Source organism: Perissodus microlepis, chromosome 8 (genome assembly GCF_051167445.1).
Source record: "Perissodus microlepis isolate ML-2025 ecotype Zambia chromosome 8, ASM5116744v1, whole genome shotgun sequence".
NCBI classification, from domain to species: domain Eukaryota; kingdom Metazoa; phylum Chordata; class Actinopteri; order Cichliformes; family Cichlidae; genus Perissodus; species Perissodus microlepis.
This window is the reverse complement of record NC_140468.1, coordinates 23185819-23205755: the sequence shown is the minus strand read 5'-3', so window position 1 is coordinate 23205755 and position 19937 is coordinate 23185819. Positions and strand designations below refer to the sequence as shown.

General features: G+C 39.4%; 2 protein-coding genes across 3 annotated transcripts in view; one reads left to right on the top strand and one right to left on the bottom strand.

The window, feature by feature from the left end:
- Positions 1-903: 903 nt before the first annotated feature.
- LOC146382031 (somatostatin receptor type 2) lies at positions 904-3647 on the bottom strand. Its single transcript, XM_084936836.1, has one exon. The coding sequence runs from the start codon at positions 3269-3271 to the stop codon at positions 2258-2260; it is 1014 nt and encodes a 337-aa protein (XP_084792962.1). The 5' UTR covers positions 3272-3647; the 3' UTR covers positions 904-2257.
- Positions 3648-15674: 12027 nt separating this feature from the next.
- slc39a11 (solute carrier family 39, member 11) overlaps positions 15675-19937 on the top strand; it is a 173103-nt gene continuing 168840 nt past the window's right edge. For both annotated transcript variants that reach the window (XM_084938301.1, XM_084938300.1), the window contains exons 1-2: positions 15675-15724; positions 18536-18653. In XM_084938301.1, coding sequence (XP_084794427.1) covers positions 18546-18653 — 108 coding nt within the window. In that variant the 5' untranslated portion in view covers positions 15675-15724; positions 18536-18545. The remainder of the gene's footprint in view (positions 15725-18535; positions 18654-19937) is intronic.

Sequence of the window (19937 nt, the reverse complement as noted above, 5' to 3'; positions counted from 1 at the left end):
GTGAGCAAGAAGCGTTATTGTTGTTAACACGTGTTTTTGTTAACTCATAAAATGATGAAAGACAGCCAAAAAAACAAACCGCATTTCACTAAGTATTCTTGGGATTGCCCAGCGGGAGTGCTTATGGAAAGATGTAGGGAGACAGTTAGCAGCTGGATGGCTTGAAATCTCCTCAGCCTTTCGTGAGCTGATTTGAATCTTTCTGCGGTGTGTTGGTGGCCGCTCTAATCTAACCGCTCTGATGACACGGCCGAGCTGGATTCCTGCACTCGAGTGCCGGGGTAACACGTGTAAGCAATGTCTCAGTGTGTCACAGCTGGTGGAGGTTAATGTTAAGAATAGCTGTCAAAAAAAATGGAAGTTTAAAGACGCATGAAGTTTAAAAGCGGTCAAAGTGAAAGAGAGGTAAAGGGAGGGGGTGTGTGGTTAATCAAAGAATTACTGAGTGAAAGAAGCAATCAGGAAATATCACTGGTGTTCTAAGAAAATCTCCTGTTTTCATGTGTTTGTATTTGCAGGATTGATTGGGATTGACAGATTATGCTGGTTTAAAAAATCCTGTCCTTGGATTACATCATAATTCAGACTGAGATGAAGAAACTCTGGAGGTTCCAGGTTTCCACCCAGGAGCGGGGTAAAGCATACATTTCCAGAGTGACAAAGCACAGAACAAACATTGGAAGTTTTCATATACCACACAGGCGTAATGTTGACTTTATGTAGTGATTTATGCATCTTTCACCTAGTTAAGGGTGTCTTTTTTTATGTCACCATCAAACAGAATAACATAGGTGCTTGCACACAAAAATGCAAGTGCGTGCTCGTGGCCAGCCGAGTAGAAATACATTCATCCGATGCCTTCCTCCATGCACAGCCACTGGGACATAATCCAGCTGTGGGAGATGTGGAGATGCTATTTGCTGAGTGTGTACGTGCGTGTATGAGTTGGTGCTGTCAAAGGCATGTGACCCGTGTTATTCTGTTTACACTCCACCTGTCCACACTTCATCCCTGTTGTGCTACATTTTATTAGCTCTTCTGAAAAGCGCTATAGCAGGATGTGCATTAGAGCATTTCGTCTGAATTTTCTGAGCTCTCGGCTGACAAATTATACAACAGGTCTGAGTCAGACACACACGTGATATTTAAACCAAGAGAGTGGTATGGAAATCATCTACTCACATTTAGTGACAGTGTCTGGTGTTTTCTGTTTTATCTTTATGCTTTTTAAGAAGTGTTTAAGCCTGCATTTGATATAGTGATGAATAGAATTAACCCTTTAAAGTCGCAGCTCAATGCACAGTTAGAAAGGCATCAAATCCACACACCCAAGGCTACAAGCTTGAGGATAAAATGTACATTTCAAGTGGAGAAGATTGAACAAAAAAATAAAAAAGGGAAATTTGCCAAGCTAGGGCATGTTTGTGAAAAGTGTAACCCGGTGTATTTTTTGTAGCTACAATTTACATAAACGCGTCAGATGTAGGCAATCATAAAGCTCTTGTTTTTCAACAAAGTGATGCTATTATAAAGATAAACTCTCTGCACGTGTCTGTGATTGCTCCAGTTCAAACTTGGCTGTCCAGAATGCGCAAAATGGGTTGTTACAGCACATCCAAAAACATCAGAGTGCCTGAAAAAATTTGTCACAGAAAACCAAACACGAGAAAACTACAGTGAAACTTGTCCAGTTGTCCTCGTGACGGCTAACTTTTGAGTTTTGGGCCATCAGTTTAATGGAATGTTGGAAGAATTTTAACAGTTTGGATGACTTTAAAGCTGTTTCAGGGTTACAGTTGTTACAGTTAGAGATTAGTTCAGCCCAGGGTAGCTGCATTAATGCATTAATGTCAATGAATGCCCACACAAAGACAAATGATTAACATATCTGTGTGTGTATGTATGCCTATCCCCCCTACACACAGAGCGGAGCAGTCAGCAGTCCGTCTAGTGCAAACACTGGTAGCAGAGAACAACTTTTAGTCAAAATATGAGAATCGCTCATCCAAATGATCTGAAAGTCAGCACTTCACTTACTCGGGTTGTCAGCAGAAAGCCAGCCAAGTTTAACTCGGATTAGGCAAACAATTGTGGAAATAAACAAAGAATATAGTGGCTGCACATACAGTGATTTCCTAAGTCATTGTAGGTACCTGCAATGCATTATTCGAGTAACTAAAAAGAAAGAACTCCAAAAGTACCGTGCAGTGCATCATAATAGGAAGGGAATTAAAATGCAGCCAGTATTCGTTTGGCTTTATGGGGTACTGGTGCCATCACACACAACTGTGTCATTTAGGTTCTGCTGGTCAGTGATGCACTGCATGCTGGAAGAAGACTTGGTGATGGGGCAGAGTAGGGTGCGGAAGTGCCTCCTGAAGGTATCAGAGAGGCAGGCGTAGAGGATGGGGTTCGCGCAGCTCCATGAGTAGGAAAGCAGGACCACAAACTCAAAAGCCCTGTAGAAGGTCACGGCGTAGCTTTTTTGGTATGGAGAACAGAAGTTGAAGGTGTAAAACGGCAGCCAGCACAAACCAAACACAACCACCACCGCGACCACCATTTTGGTGACCTGTTGCTCCAGCTGCTGGCTCTCCAGGTTCACCGCTGAGGTTCGGAGTTTCTGACCCCACAAGGCGAGCAGCATTGCCACGTAGAAACCTGTCATAACTGTAAACGGTAAAGCGAAACCCAAAATAAAGGTGTAAGAGAGGACGCCAAGCCACCGGGCGTCGGAGCCGAGATCCGGCGTACAAAAGCCGTGATCGGTCGAGAAGTGAAGCGCCATCGGGAGGATGGTGAGGAGGGAGAACAGCCAGAGGAGGGATGAAACAATCTTGGCACAGCACGGGGTCCTCCAACGGGCAAAGCGAAGCGGCTCCACCAGCGCCATGTAGCGGTCGATGCTCATCACCGTCAGGCAGAAGACGCTGGTGAACTGATTGATGCCGTCCAGCACCATGACAGCTTTACACGCCACATCTCCAAAAATCCAGCGGTTCATGAAATTCTGACTCGCTATAAAGGGAAGACCAACCATGAATAGTCCATCGGCCAGCGCAAGGTTGAAAATGTACACTGTGGTTGAAGAGGACAGCTTGTCAAACTTTAAAATGGCGACGATAACGAGCGCGTTTCCAGCTAGCCCCATGACCCAAACCACCAGGTAGAGAAAGGCCATCGTGATGCCGAAACCATCTAGATTTCCCTCCCAGTAAAATTCCTGATCCACTAAGGACTGATTGTAGTCATATAAAAATGAGGCATTCATTGTGACTCCAAAGGCTGATCAAAAAAGGAACACAAGGGCACAAAAGTGACACTTCGAACAGTCACTGAGGAGGGTGGATGAAAATCTCGGCTTCTGTTTAAATTCCTCTGCACGCAGTTCAAGAGTCACCTCTTGACTCTCTGCTGTGGAGGTTCTCAGAGGGCGATGAGTAAACAACTCAACCGAAAGAGAAAAAAAAATCAAACTTCCAGACTTGAGAAGTGCCAGGCTTCAGAAGCTTATCAACTCCCCTCTTCCAGTTAGTCGTTACTTCCTTTTATCCTCTGGCACAAATAACTGCAAAAGTTTATTCCTTTGTGGTGGAGACGGCACGCGGCTCCCTCACATCACACACACACTAGCATGAAACAGTGGTGTGCAGCAGTGTGGAAACAAGCAGGACAGCAGCTCACACACTTGCCTGACCACTCTTTCTCCCTGGGAGCCCTTTTATATCTCTTCCACCCCTCACTGTGCTGGGAGTGTGCCACCTCCCCCCCTTCCTCCCCTGGTTCATCACTCTCCAAAGATTGTGATAAACTCCAGCTTGGCTCTGCCTGCCCCGGTTCCTCTGCTCTAATGCTGTTTCCAAGGTAAACCCATGCTCCCATCTGCTACAATACTTTTGTTTTAATAACTTTTTTTTCTGTCTTCACTCCCTCTTCATTTCTATTTACCTCACCAACCCCTCCCCCCTCCCACCATCTATTTTATCCACCTCTCTTTTCTGCCCGCACAGTTCAGTGGGGGGGTCACACGAGTAAAACCTAAACAAGCAAAGATAATAACAACCAGCTCGTTGCCTGCGGCCACCCACCTCAGACCGAGTAAATCTGCCGACAGGAAACAGAAATCAGGGCTTTTGTTTTTTGACATTTGACACGGGATGCTGCAACTTCTTTTTTCCCTTTCTTTATCCTATTTCTATGCTCCTCCAACCCTTTTTCAAACTACGTAGAAGTGGGAAAAAGGTGAGAATGAAAAAAAAGTAAGAAAAGGTGGTGAAGAGAAAGAGGTAGGAGGACAAGGCAGAGGTCGGCAGATGAGTGCTGACCTTTGTTCTGTTGCGGTTCAGCCACGCATAGCTGAAATAACCCTTTGAAATTCCTCCAGCACGTTCCCCCACCTACCATCAACACCAGAACCGGATTTCAATCAAAACTAGACAAGGACACTTATCAGCTCATCTAACAGCTCATTCGTCAGATTTCCCCTGAGATTTCTCCGAGACGTACCGCCTGTCTGTCGTTTAAACTGGTTCCAATTAACTGCAGAAAAAATGCTTTTGTTGTTTGAACTCATGATTAGGTTCTGGCTTAATGTCTCCCCAGAGACTGGCACTTCACAGAACAAAGCCTCCCTCTACGCCCCGACCAAAGCCTTCTGCCTTCTTAAAAAAACATCCCTTGTTTCAACGGTGCTAAATTTGGAGACGTTTGACAGGGTCGTATTTCACAAGCTGCGTTTCACTGACATGTTTAAGCGGACATGTTGACATCCGTGTCCAGGTGCGACAGCGCTGTCTACAGCAAAAGGATAAGTCACGAGGAAACAGATGAATGTCAGCCCTCGCACGGGTAAACTCGAGGTTAAAGGCCACTTCACCATTTATCAGAAAAGCTTCGAAAGCTCTGTTTCGTTTTATTTTCCTCCTAAATCTTTCTTTTTCCCATCTTACACAACTGTCATGCACTTACTGTAACACATGTTACTTCCACTCTCATGTCTCACATGAATCTTCCTTCTAGGACTTACCTTTTACTGTGATATTTCAAAAAAGGAACCCTTCCCAGTCTTGTTTGAAAATGTGTTTAGCCCCATAGTGAAACTATTACTCACCCCCCACTATGACAGTGGCTTCTCACTGTGTCTTTGAGTGTAGCGTGGACCTGTAAACACTTTTGCCCTCCAACCAGGTTGAACAAAGCACCCTGTTCTGCAACACGTTCTCATCAGAACGCGTAACACACCGACCAATGTCACAAAATCGTCAGTGTGTTACGCGTTCGGCAGCATGAGAGCCGGTTGGAATGAATCTCTAAATGTGTTTTATGTACAGATCCTGAATCGCTTTGGAAAACACTCCGTGATAGGGTTAAGGTTAGGGTTGAGGTTGGAGTGGACGGCTGGAGCCTCTGCTCTGGGAGTGTGTTATCACCGTGAACACCTTTCTTTTGGATTCAATTGAGAAGCCAGAGGGTTTTATAAGGACATGGAAGAGTACCCTTTGCGTTATTATTACGCCGGTCGTGACAAATCATCGGTACGTTACGCGTTGGGAATGATAATGCTCTGTCTTCTGGACTTTCTTCATAGTTTTGCAGAGTATTTATCACTCCAGATGCCTGATGCATAAACTCTGTGCAGAGTCACAGCTGTGTGTGTAAGCACAAACGCACACAGACACACACACATTCTTTTCATCAAATTGATAAAAGCCTTGCATACTCATGCTCTTCATTTAAAAATCTCAGCCGTTGTAGAAAGGCACGCACTGGCAAAGACGTGATTTTTACATCCATCTTTAGCAGCAAATTAGTCTGGATCTCAGAGCAGTAAAAGACTACTCAAGCACAATTTTTTTTTTTTTTTTAAATGAAAGTGAGGAAAAGAAAAAAATGTTAAATTTAGTCATCTCAGTTTAGGATGAGAGCAGAAGAAAAACTGCTGAATGGAGACAGAAAATCATTGTAGGATTACTAATGAGAAGCAAAGACAAAGCACCATCCATATGCGTGACTAATCAGACAGATTTACAAAATGAAGTGGAGAATTATAATTATTTATTAAGCAGTTTGTAGATTCTAATTTTAGAATATAGGTGAGTAATAGCAAAAAAAGCGTTCACATAATCAAAATAGGCCACAAGTGATTTAGCAAGTGTCTTATTTAGTAATTGAATAGTTATGATACTCACCCCAAATTTACTCCCATTGAGGGACATCACCTTAAACAATACTTCTAATGCCTTTCAATACTAAACTTAAGATTCTTTTTTTTAGTACCATAGGTATCATAGGTATGTGCAGAGGTTGCAGTTCTGAACTTGATGACAACAGCATATCTCCTTACATGCTGAAGAAGAAGCATTTCTACAAGAACAGAAAAAACTACAAATGGCACACAAAACTACATGTGGAAGATAGCAGCTAGTTCAGTCACTCATTGATTAGAATAGCAGAAAGTGTTGAATAAGTACTTTACGTTGTTATCCTGAAATGCACATTCACATTTTTGAGACATTTTTCTGGCGTTGCTGATGTCAGAATTCTGAGAAAAAAGAATTCCGAGAAAAACGTCAGAATTCTGAGATTAAAATCAGAGTTCTAACACAAATATTTTGACAGTGATATACTGATGATTAGCACATATTATCAGGATATAATGAGAAGTCTGTGAAGGTTTTCAGTCATCCAGGTCATCGTAGTCAAAGGAGCTTGCAAAGAAAAGCATCTGGACTTCTGAGGAACTGAAGAAGCTTCTCGGATGAGAGGTGAAACGTCTTCAAGCAACTTGAAGAAGTCCAGACGCTTTTCTTTGCAAGCTCCTTTGATATAATGAGAAGATAGCTTTAGATTTTCAGAAATTTAATAATGAAGGAAACTGTTACACAAATCTAACTGTATGAAAGTTACCAAACTCATTCATGTTTATCACATGAATCAGGACTATCTGTAGTGATCAGTCAGGCTGAAGAAGTCACTTGGATGAGTGATGAAATGCTTTTCCCAAGTCCAAATGAAAAGAATCAGCTTTCTGGGATCCATCGGGCAGTTTGCCAAAGTAAAAGGTGAAGGTTGAGTAGTCACGGGACTACCAGCAGCTGCAGGAGTTACCATATGTCGCGCTAATCTGGCAGACATCAAAACATTTTATGCAATCTATGAACAGCCTGACCTGCTGTTAGCACAAAAATACATCCTCTGTGTATGTATATCTTCAGCAAATCTGATGGTAGCTCTCAGTCAAATTGGTGGCATCCATACTCTGAGTATCATGGCTCTCTGCTCAAAATTCCATGTGGGTTCATTTTCTGTGCGCAAGCAACAGGCAGACAAATGTTCCACGGAGCCGTGCTGCTAGTGTTACTAAAAAAGACTCAAATGAAGCACAAAGACCATCTGCAGCGTGCATGCAAGATCTAATTATTCCAGTAAACTATGAGTCAGACAGTGTTACTGCATTTTTTTTACATTGTTATTTCATAAGACAATACGTAAAAACTCTTACAGATGGAATAGCATGCTGCACCAAATACTTTCAGCATGCTTGGAAAAGAGAGGAAGCCAATAGAAAAATCTGGAAACTCCACATGATTTATTGTCTTGTTTATTGTTTGTGAGTACCAGGATATGTTCATCCTGCTTTTGTTTCCCAGAAACAATGACTAAACATCTAGCGTCATTGACGAGTTATGTAAATCTGTAGCTTTTGTAATTGCAACATAGAAATTTAAAATATTTGAGGGAATATTAGTCAGGGGCTTTATCTTGTCTAGGGCAGCATTTTGAGAGTTCTTTCCTAAAACGTGGTGATTTTAACTATTCCCGTTCCTGTTTCCACACGCAAAACTACCCTAGAAATACCTGGCATGCTGTCTCTTTGGCATGTTACCAATATGGAGTGTTTTGAAGTCATTTTAGCATAAAAACTGAAGAGATCAAACACCTCAGAAGGAAAACTGAGTATTTGATGTCAGTTCTTGAGAATCGAAGAACAAGGGCTGCTTTCTTTGACAGCCATCTTGCACAACAGATGTTTGATAATCCTGAAAGAACCGAAATCAGTGGACAAGGAGTAACAAGGCCTTTAAAAAGATAACAACCCACCTGAGACACAGGACATCATGTATTTGGTTGATGAAGAGCTCATTTCCACTACAAACCTGTTTGCAAATTAAATTATGATGTTTTCCCACATATATGGCTTTTGTAACTGGGTCTTTATTTTGTTTCTAATAGTAATGGATTATTTTTGCATTAACTAAATCATTCCACAATGCAGCCACATGACAGTTAATAAGTAACAGCAGAACCCTAGACATGCAGACAGTACTAAATGTAATGCAATGTGCTGAAGTGAACTTTATCAGCTGATGATTTCCAACATTGCAAAGTTACTGAGTTTTATCAACTACCAGCACTGAAAGAAAAAAAAAATGCATCCCTCAAATAACAGGCTAATAAAACAAGATGGTTAAAGCTTTAAATGCCTGAACCCCCACTGGGGTTGTTAAATACTGGAAAAACACACACATAGGGTCCTCTTAATTGTCAACTTATGTGGTATGGTGGGTATGAAACATAAAAGAGGAAGACTGATGACTGATCCGTTAATAATTCACATCACAGTGAGAAGCGTTATATGGTCAGGGATTTGGCGTTCACGGAAGATTTTAAGAAATTCTGTACTAGAAAGCACAAAAACCCCAATCAAAGGTCAGCTTACCTGGGAATTCCCAGAGATGAGAGTGGCAACTTAAAGGAAAAGCAACATCAACATAATTTGTTTCTTTTCAGAAAAGCAAAGATCCCAACATTAATTAAGGCAGAGGTAGCAAACATGAAGCCGGGTGACCAGCATTGGCTCAACAAAGACTGCAATCACATCACAATGGACGGCATTGAAAAATGTGAGGGATGGCAAAAAATATATGACTTTTAAATCCTTTTTCATAAACACCTTTGTCCTACTGATTAAGATCTCCCCAAAGACATTCAAAGTACAATAATAAAGTAATAGAGAAACAATTAAATGACAGAAAAGCTCCTGTTTTTTCACTATCTGCTTAGAAATGTCTGTTTTTTTCACATTAATCATAATAATAAATAAAACAAATGAATAAATAAAAAATATTTAAAAATAAAATAAGTGATTTTGTATGATATAAAAAAATAACTTTCTGCTGAATACTTACAGGACAATTTGTGCGACTTTTTTTTTGTAATTTTCCACATCTATTTCTTACAATTTAAGCCCCAAGAGTCATGCTGACAGATTTCTTTCAGTAACACCATTCCTTTATCATGCAGAAAAACTGAGGCATACTGTTGAAATTGCACTTCTTTTTCTTACATTTAGATATCTCTGGGATTGAATGTGCAGTTAAACTACTCTACTATGACAGAAATGGGAGTTTGGTCTGTCCCATTTAAAATGATGTGAAATTAGTTTGAAATTCATGAATTAAGACATTTGGATCCTTCAGAAGTGACAGCACAGTACACAGTTAAAGAAAGTGTTTATTACCAGTAAACATCCTGCATCTGCAAACATTATTTTGCATATGATAGATTTTAACATTCCATTTGGTTGGGTTGTTTTTAAGTTGATTCATTAAAAATTGTATCCACTTTTTGTTCCGTTTACTCATGTTTTGTAGGTAGAAAGTTCATTTTTGACCCTTTTTTTTTCACAAAATATTGCTAAATACAGAATACAGGAAGCCTTTAAATTAGACCACAAACTCACCGGGAAAATGTTTACCGAGGCGAGAACTTAAGCGAGAAGTTGATTTGTTGTCTCGTGGACTTTCACTTGAGCCTCTTGCAGCTAGCTTGTTACACATCTCTGACCTTTTGAGAAAGTATCAATCTTGGTCAAGCCATGACTGATGAAGATTAGAATTGTGCCATTAAGATGGACAAAAAGACCTTAGTGTGCACCTGTGCATTTGGGTGCCAAACCAGATTCCTGAGTCCTATTCAAACCCTGGCTACAGGGTTGACATTTGAACTCTATCCAGGAAATGTTAAATAAAACCTCGGACCAAAAAATAGATGTTCCTCAAGACTTACATCCAAGGTCATATATAAAGTTTTGTTACTGATATTGTCATCTCTTTAACTTAACTATATATGTGTATTTATACACACAAGCCTGCTTAATTCACTTTCTGAACATCTTTATCTTTATTTATTCTAAAAAGACTAAATTGACGGCACGTCAACAAGAAAACCAACTAGACATAACTACTTGATTCTTCCACTTGATATGCGACAGACTGCATATCAGTTTGACATAAATACCATGATCTCACCAGCAGGTTTGCTTTGACTTTGGCATTTTGGATAAAAAATCGATTTTTCTGAAACCTGACATGACAACACGCAGTGGATTTGACTAAGAAGCTGACAACAACATGCATTTTATCAATCATATGATTGTAATGCCTTCCTCTAAATAGGACCGTGAGTTATGAGATGAACATAATGCTTGACTGAAACTTGTCATGGAGACATCAAACTCACTTTGAAAATGGTTCCTGGGGTTAGAAATCACACAAGTTCTTTTCAAACTGTCCAACTTGCATTTGTGTAGCAACTTGTTATGCAAGTTTCACTTTTCAAGGGAGCATTAATCTAATTTTAGGGAATTTCTGAGTAAGATTAGACTCAGTTTTGAATTGCACCATTGGACTAAGACACACAAAAAGTCTTCAGTGGGCAGCAGTATATTGGCATGCCATCTTTGATTCCCTGACCAGTAATCAAACCCAAACTGATGCACTGAGTGAGCTGCATTATAGCCATTAGCCCATCAGGGGCCCACTACATCAGCGCTTTGAGTACCCTAAATTACTAACTTTTCAAAAGCACTGAATCACTTGAGGAAGTGTTAAACAAAATTTGTGACCATCAAATAACTGGTTTTCAGGGTTAACAACAAGAACAATTTTAACAGATAGTTTTATCCTTGATATGTCTTTAACTTATAGTTGTTAACCTTTTGAAGAAAACATTTAATGCTGTGGAGCTGTCCAACTCACAGAAACACATGAATCCACTGTCTTACACATACTCAAGATATGTGGACTGAGGAATATTAGTCTCAGCATTAATTTCTGCCCACTCATGAGTGGGTATCAGTATAGTGCCAAGCATCACTCTCTGACTGGGAATTGAGCCTGGGCGGCAGCGATGAGAGCACCAAATCCTATTCAGTAGAGCATCAGGGACCAACTAAATAAGTGTTTTGAATATCAGAAATTGCTGATGTTTTGAATGTACTCAATCGCTGGCTAATTCCTGGGTTCTGATGATGGTTCTGAATCCCCACTTTAGCACTTTTGCTGCAGCTTTCTCCTCATTCTTAAATTGGAAAAATGCACATGGACCCAGTAGCAGTAGACAGCCATGCCCTAAAGTATACCCTGCTTTATTATTCATTTTGCTTGAAGTAAGGCCATGGTTTAATAAATGGGCATAATTCTTTGTTCAATAAGGCTTGAAACTAGAGACTGAGACCACAAATGCACTGGGAAACAAATCAAGTAAGAAGTTGATTCATTTCCCCAAAGACTTTTGTAATCCTATAATCTTAGGTCTTTTTGCAGCCATCCAAGCCAAAATATCAGTGTTCTGCCAGATAAAAAGGTGCACGGAATGAAAATCAATTGAATTAACTGAAACCTCATTTGTGAAAAAGCTTTAAGAAAGAAAGAAATGATCAAAGAACTGAAGAAGGCTCCAACACTTTAATAGAAGTTGCTGCTGTCTACCTACTGCCTGTGTTCTGAATCCCCAGGAACTAAACACATTGCACCTCTTTGACTTTACAAATAACACTTTTTGCTAAATTATTGAATCGGCCAATCACAAGGCAGAAATTTGGCATGTAGTCATGGATCAAGATGATTGAAGTGACTTTGAATGTGACATGGTTGTTGGTGCCAGACAGGCTAGTCTGAGTATTGGAGAAAATGACAGAGTCCACCAGTGTTGGTCAAGTTACTTGAAAAAAGTAATCAGTAACTAATTACTGATTACTTCCCCAAAAAGTAATCCCGTTACTTTACTGATTACTTATTTTCAAAAGTAATTAATTACTTAGTTACTTAGTTACTTTTTAAAAACACGATTTACAACCTGAATAGGTGATAAAGCGATAGATCTTTCAGCCCAATTCTACTTTTTCTGCATAATCCATCATACAAAATGTAATCAAATGGAAAAGTCTCTTTTTAAAACTTGTTTTATTAGTTTTAATCTTTTAACTTTATGCATCAAGCAAACATTAAATTATATGCAACATTCTCTGACTGGAAGAAATTTGTTTAACATTTAAACCTATTTTCTGCACATTCCAGCACATAAAATAAAATATTTTTTTGTGTTTACACTCAGTCTTTCAAATAAATGCAAGTGAAACACAACAGAAAATAAATAAAATCAAAGACTCAGCAGTCCTGTTGCTCTATTTTCACCTGTGTAGCAGGTGGAGGTTTGCCCTGGTGCACGTGTGCAGCAGCGCTCAGTGGAAGAATCCGCGAGTTTGTCTGTGAATTTCCCATTACGTGGTAGCATACTCGGTGCTTGCTCGGAAGTTAAGGGTTTTTTTCACTGTAAAAAGAAATTTTCTTCCCACGCACAATGCTAATGGATGCTAATGTTTTTGTCACTTTTTACGGAATCAAACTCAAAGTAAGGTCAGTACTTCCACACTTTAAACGCTGCACGCTCATACTCTCTCCCGCACTCGATATATTATCCTTTGTTGATCTGCACACAGCTGTTGCCACGAACGTCGCACTCGCTTACGTCACTGTCATGAGACACTCTCGCAAAAAATCACGGTTTTAGTAACGCAGTTAATTACCTTTTTTGCAATAGTAATCCCTTACTTTACTCGTTACTTGAAAAAAGTAATCGGATTACAGTAACGCGTCACTTGTAACGCGTCACTTGTAACGCGTTACTGCCCATCTCTGGTGTCCACACAGCAATCTATAGAGTTTACATGGAATCATCTGAAAAAGAGAAATTATCCAGTGAGTGGGAATTCTCTGAAGGAAAATGTCTTGTTGATGTCATAGGTCAGCGGACAATGGTCTTTGGTATCACGCCTTCCAATAAGCATTGAGCTATTAGGAACGCAAGTATACAGAACAGCATCTCACACAACACATTAAACTTAGGCTACATCAGCAGAAGACCACACCTGGTCCTAAGAATAGGTATTTGAGGCTATAATTCACAGTGACTCATCAAATTGGAAATAGAAGTTTGGATAAACATTGTCTGGTTTGACAAGTCTCATATTCAGCTGTGACGCTCAGATGGTAGCTTAAGAATTTGGTGCAAACAACAAGAAGGCGTGGATCCATCCTGCCTTGTTCAGGCTGCTGCTGGTGTTGTACAGGGTGGGCCATTTATATGGATACAACGTAGAAGTCGGCCATCTTGGATACAACTTTTGTTTTTTCAATAGGAAGAGGGCCATATGACACATCAAACTTATTGGTAATGTCACAAGAAAAACAATGGTGTGCTTGGTTTCAACGTAACTTTATTCTTTCATGAGTTATTTACAAGTTTCTCTTTGTTCACAGCCATTGACATGTCGAAGAGGTTAACACGTGAGGAGTGGATCGAAATTGTGTTGATATCTGGTGAACGCAGTAACCGGGTCATTGCAGCAGATTTAAATGCAAGACACCCTACGAAACCACCTATCTCCCATGCTACAGTTAGCAAACTGCTTGCTAAGTTTCATGAAACTGGTTCAGTGTTGGATTTGCCAAAATGTGGACGCAAGAAAACTGTCACTAATGAAGAAACATCAGTGGCTGTCCTAGCTTCATTCAGCAAGAGCCCACAGCGTAGCACTCGCCGGATGTCACTGGAGAGTGGCATTAGTCGAACATCCCTTCGGCGGATATTAGCTACTCACAAATGCACCCTTACAAACTCCAGCTACTGCAGCATCTCAACGAGGATGACCCAGATCGGCGCACAGAATTTGCAGAATGGGCAAAACAAAAATTGGAACAGGACCCTCAGTTCACGCAGAAGATTTTGTTCAGTGATGAGGCAAACTTTTATGTGAATGGTGAAGTTAACAAACAAAACTACCGCTATTGGTCTGACACTAACCCACATTGGATGGATCCCTCCAAGACTGTTGGAACAACAAAAGTGTTGGTTTGGTGTGGTATATGGGGTACAACGATAGTGGGTCCATCAATGCAAACCTCAAGGCCACTGGATATTTGAAATTGCTACATGATGATGTGTTTCCCTCTTTATGCACTGAAGCTGGCACGTTCCCTGAGTTTTTCCAGCAAGATGGTGCACCACCACATTATGGGTGCCAGGTCCGAGCATTCCTAGATGAACAGTTTCCTGGAAAGTGGATTGGTCGTCGTGGGCCAGCTGAATGGCCCCCAAGGTCTCCCGATCCGACCCCCTTAGACTTTTATCTTTGGGGTCATCTGAAGGCAATTGTCTATGGTGTGAAGATACGAGATGTGCAGCACCTGAAACCATGGATACTGGATGCCTGTGCTGGCATTTCTCCTGCGGTGTTGCTATCAGTGTGTGAAGAGTGGGAGAGGAGGGTTGCATTGACAATCCAACACAATGGGCAGTACATTGAACACATTTTATAAGTGGTCAGAAACTTGTAAATAATTCATGAAAGAATAAAGTTACGTTGAAACCAAGCACACCATTGTTTTTCTTGTGACATTACCAATACGTTTGATGTGTCACATGGCCCTCTTCCTATTGAAAAAACAAAAGTTGTATCCAAGATGGCCGACTTCTAAATGGCCACCGTGGTCACCACCCATCTTGAGGAGTTTTCCCCCTCACATATACTAATGTGCCACAAACAGGACTTTAATATCACCAACCATTCCCATGTTATTACGGTGTATCCATATAAATGGCCCACCCTGTACTATCGAGGTATTTTATGGCACATTCGGGGCTTTTTAGCACAAACCTAAATGCCACAGCCTACCTATTATTGCCATCTTTGAATGGTTGCTTCCAGCTGGATAATGTGCTATGTCGCAAAGCTCAAATCATCTCAGTGTGTTTTCTTGAACACATACGAAAGTGAGTTCATTGCACTAAAAAAACCCTCCAATAGAGAGCGTCTTCATGATGTGGTGGAATGAAAGAGTTCTACTCATCAGCAAAATCTCAGAGGAATCCAACTTCAGTGTATGCCACATGACAGGCACACAGAAGGCAAACAAAAGGGGGCCAAACCAGCGAGTGTCTATCCCACCAGTGTGAGAAAACTCCTTGCCTATATGACCTACAAAAAAGCGGATAGTTTGAATCAGTTAATTACAAAACAAACAACAATGCACAGATTACATTTGGAAGGTTAAATTTAAAATATTTTCCTGAAATATTTATATTCTTATTTTCAGCACTTAAGTCAGTGGTTGCTTTTTTTTTTTTTTTTTTTAAATGCTTTATAAATAAAGTTGGCTTAAATTTGTAATAAATACGTAATACTACTAATAATAATAACTAAAAAAAAGTCATAATAAAAAAAAAATAATAATATTGATGATAATGAACGCTGTCTTCGGTTACTACTGTTAAAGTTGGTGGCCAATAGCCTGCGAGCAGAGGCGGGGCTAATAGAGTCATAGACACGTGTACTAGGAAGTAGGAAGTAAATACAGAGCACTCGGAGTGCTGCTGGAAAGAAGTGAGTAAACCTGAAAGACTTATAAAGAAATTAGCGATACAATAGATTTAGGATAAAATTGAACTGTGCCGAATTCATTACTTTCGCTTCACAATACCAGAAACAGCGTGTTTTGGAAATATGACACTGATATTTTTAAAAACAAAGCGAATATTTTAAGAGAGCCGGCTTGCTTTCATTTACCTCTGTTTTCTGTAATCTGCACTTTGTGCTCCTCAGGTGTATTGGTATTTAAAACTCGATTTGCCAGAAGGTCTCCACGAAGACCGGTTATATCGCAGAACAGAGCAAAGGCAAAGGAAAACACGAGAAAACGAAAAAAATAGTTAACAGCTGTTGACAAGAGTCAGCTGTCATTTAAAGCTGATTGTATACGCACACGAAAGGAATACTTCACGCTCCAAAATGAATCCACGCGTACAACGCGAATATTTGTCGTATGTGCGCCTCTCTTGTTCATTGTAACACTACCAGGGTTTTACTGCTGCAGTCTCACATAGTCTGACAGTGTTGTTGGCACACCTGCCAGTTACAGAGACCTGGGCAAAAATGTTTAGAAGCTCTAGCCAACATGTTTTCATGATCAGGCTTTTTTCTTTCATTCTTTCTTCAATAGTTAGACATGACAAAAAGCAACGTGTATAACACAGAGAATAGTTTTTATAGACAGCATCATGCCTTTCTGGGGAAAATTTTTAAAGTAGCCATCCCAATCATCCTTTTCACTAAATCATGGGTGTCAAAAATAAGGTCCAGGGGCCAGAATCAGCCCACCAAAGACTCCAATCTACCCACTGGATGGGTTTGGAAAATATAATGGAGGGCATATGTGTTTGACTTTTAGCTGTACAGCTTTTTCTAATGATAAAGACCTCCTCCATGACCATTCACACTACACCAACGTAAACAACTAATAGGTAAACAATTGAATAACAGAAAGTTCCTGTTTTTTCACAATCTACTATAGGAATTTACGATTTCTGTAGTGGGTTCACCTTAAAAAGGAGCAAAGCAAAATAAAACAAAACACAAAAAGACATTCAATTATAAAAAAAGAAAGTTTTATAATCACAGGACAGTCTGTGCAGTGAAGTAAGAACTTTTTATCTAATTGAAATATTTATTCATTAAAAGTTCAAAGTCAAAGTAAACTTTACTGTCATCTCTGCTATATACAGTACAGTATATAGAGAGACGAGATGATGAGGCTCCAGGTCCATTCAATGCAAAAAAACCCCAACAATAAATATAGGAAGAGTAAGAAATAAATATACACTTTAAGCTAAAAAGGATCAATAACAGTCTAACTTTACAATTTAAAATTGAGATTTAAAGTGACCTTGAAGACCTTAAAGTGACCTCAATTTAAGCTCAATGTAACATTTTTTTTATTGTTGAAATGACATATAATATTAAAATATCTCAGGTATTAAACATTTGATTAAATGTGTTCTTAAACTTCTTTGCACTAGTTTAAATTGTGTGGTCCACTTACATCTAAAGTGGGCTATATGTGGCCCACGATGTAAAACGTGTCTTATATAAAATGGAAAATGAAGAACAATTTAAAAAAATTAAGCTTTTTTTTTTTAAACATTTTTTAAAAGGGTAATATGTAATATATAATTTAATTGTGTGTCCTTTCACATACACATGCACACACAGCTCCACCTGTGTACACCCGAATTATCTTGCTTGTCATTTTGCTGAATGTTGTCTTAACAACTTTAAAGTTAACTGCAATGTCTTCATCTTGAATTGCTTGAACAAAAAAAGAATAAGAAAAAAGAACAAAATAGGCAGTTTCCATAAAGGTTGCATATGCCTGTTTTTTTCTTTTTTTTACCCTCTGTTGTTTGATATTTCCCCTACTTGTTTCATTCATTTTGGAAGTAGTGCAAATACAGCAGTTAGCTGTAGACTAATGAAGCGCCTTGAGGCGACTTTTGTTGTGATTTGGCACTATATAAATAAAATTGAATTGAATTGAATTGAATTCATTTCTTTAGCAGTGGAGGCGAGAAAGGAGTAGGTAAAAAAAAGGAGGACTGCATTCTACAAATTATATTATTTTGTTATGATAAATATATATATACATGTCTTGATGATCTGAAAGTTTAAAAGATCTTTTTTTCATCTGTGCCTTGGATGGGTCCCCAAATGTGGTGGGCCCTGACTGCACATTGGATAATGTGGTTTAAATTGTATTGAAAGGTAGAGACAGAGCAAAGTGCCTTGAGATGATAAAACTAAATTGAATTGAATAAGTTGAATTGACCACAAGGGGCTGAACTTTTCAGGCAGATATTGGGCTTACCAAAAGTTAACAGGCTTATTATCAGACAGAGCTTACAGGCACTCATATTTAAATAAAAGTTTTACTAACAACTACTACTAACTGATTTCACTGGAATTTAAAAAGTGAATATTGTATATTAACATGAAAATCATTTGGTGTGTTGATGATTGAAACCCTAGGACAGCAGTGATAATAATCATAGTACAGCAATAGAAAAAAAAATCCAGGATGTTAAAATGCAAAGCAAACAGGATTTGAAACATCTTTTTGTTCCACTGTATGCTGAAAAAACAAGGTGTGAGGTGTGAGTCAGTCACACGAGGGCTGTGCATTAGCATGTGTGTTGACTTAAGAGGAGTCTTGTAGCCTTGTAGGATTACCTGAAAGCAGCCTTTTTTTTGTTTTACTCTAGTTTTCAAAGTCTTTCTGCAGTCTTTCTGTCGCCTATCTTTTTGAATAAAATGTCGATGTGCCATGGGCTAACTTTTAGTGTGGGCGTGTTGTTTGTTTAGGTCTGTCACTATGCTAGAAGGCTACAGCCCTGTGACCCAGGCCCTGCTGGGGACTCTGTTCACATGGGGTCTGACTGCTGCCGGAGCTGCTCTGGTGTTCATCTTCTCCAGCCGACAGGTAATGAGTGTCACTCTGAGCTCCAGGAATCGCTCTTCTAAAGAAATACTAGCAAATTATTTGGTGAGCTAGAGTTTTCCACCCATGAACTAAGCGTGACCTGGTCAATTTACAGCTGCCTACATTTGGTGACAAACTTTAGAATTTATAATTTTTATATATTTTTTTTAATCTGAAAGAACGGTGCTATCTCAAATGAATCTACTACTTTTCTCTTATTTTGAAAGTTCAGTTGCTGCAAGCCAGCTAGACAGGGCCCTTCCATGTCTCATGTTTTCTCTGTTTGCTGGCAGCTCCTACAAAAACAAAGAGTTTCTACCAGGGCCACTTGAGACTGGCTCTACCAGTGGGTAAATCACCATAGACTCCCATGTTGAAATGTCCAACTAAACAGCATTCAAAAGCAACACAACTAAAAAGCAACATTAAAAAAAACCCAAACACTACAAAAGCTAAAAAAAAAGCGGAACTGTTTCTGGGGATACAATAATGTGACGGAACAGACATTTTTGTTCCTATTTTCGTTGTATTTCATTTAATGTCCTTGTGTTTTATGTGATTCTGCAGCATTTTTCTATTTGCGGATATTTTCAGTCTGTTTGATCTCTCAGGGCCACCGTAACAATCTACGTTTTTGAATACAGCTCGTTTTTAGGTTCCTTCTGTTTTTCTTTCTTGCTTCTGTTCTACATAACAGATCAAGTCGAGTGAATTCATTAGAATTCAAATTTAACATGATAAACTTTGTATTCTTTTGTATTGTTATTATTTCATTACAATTTTAATATGAGGTGAGGTTTAGATAGCTGGCAAAAACTAGCTGGTAGAAATAACCTTAAAAGTGACTTTTTATTTTTATACTTTCAGTACATTTCAAAGCCTGCACTTCAAATTTTTCTTTAACAAAAGGTTCTATACTTCTGTAGTTCTTAAGTTATGGACATGTGAAGTTTTGCTGCTAGTCAGGCTTAACGTTTGCAGTGTTTCTGATAGGCAGCAATCACCTCAGCTAAATGTGAGTCACTGCTGTCTCATCTATGCTTGTGCTGTTGGTGTCGTTTATAACATTTTCACTAAATTATCTTATTCAGTGTTGATTAGCGCTAATCAGCAGATATGTGTGTCTGTGGTTGGCGTCCATGCTAGATTTTAACTCAGCACGCCACTCTCCCATCCAAGTGTAGTAACTTATGGTGGAAAATTCAATAATGTTAAGAGTTTAAAATGAATGCATTGCAGCTAGGTCAATTTTTAATTTATTAGCGGCAGATATTCGCTGTTTGC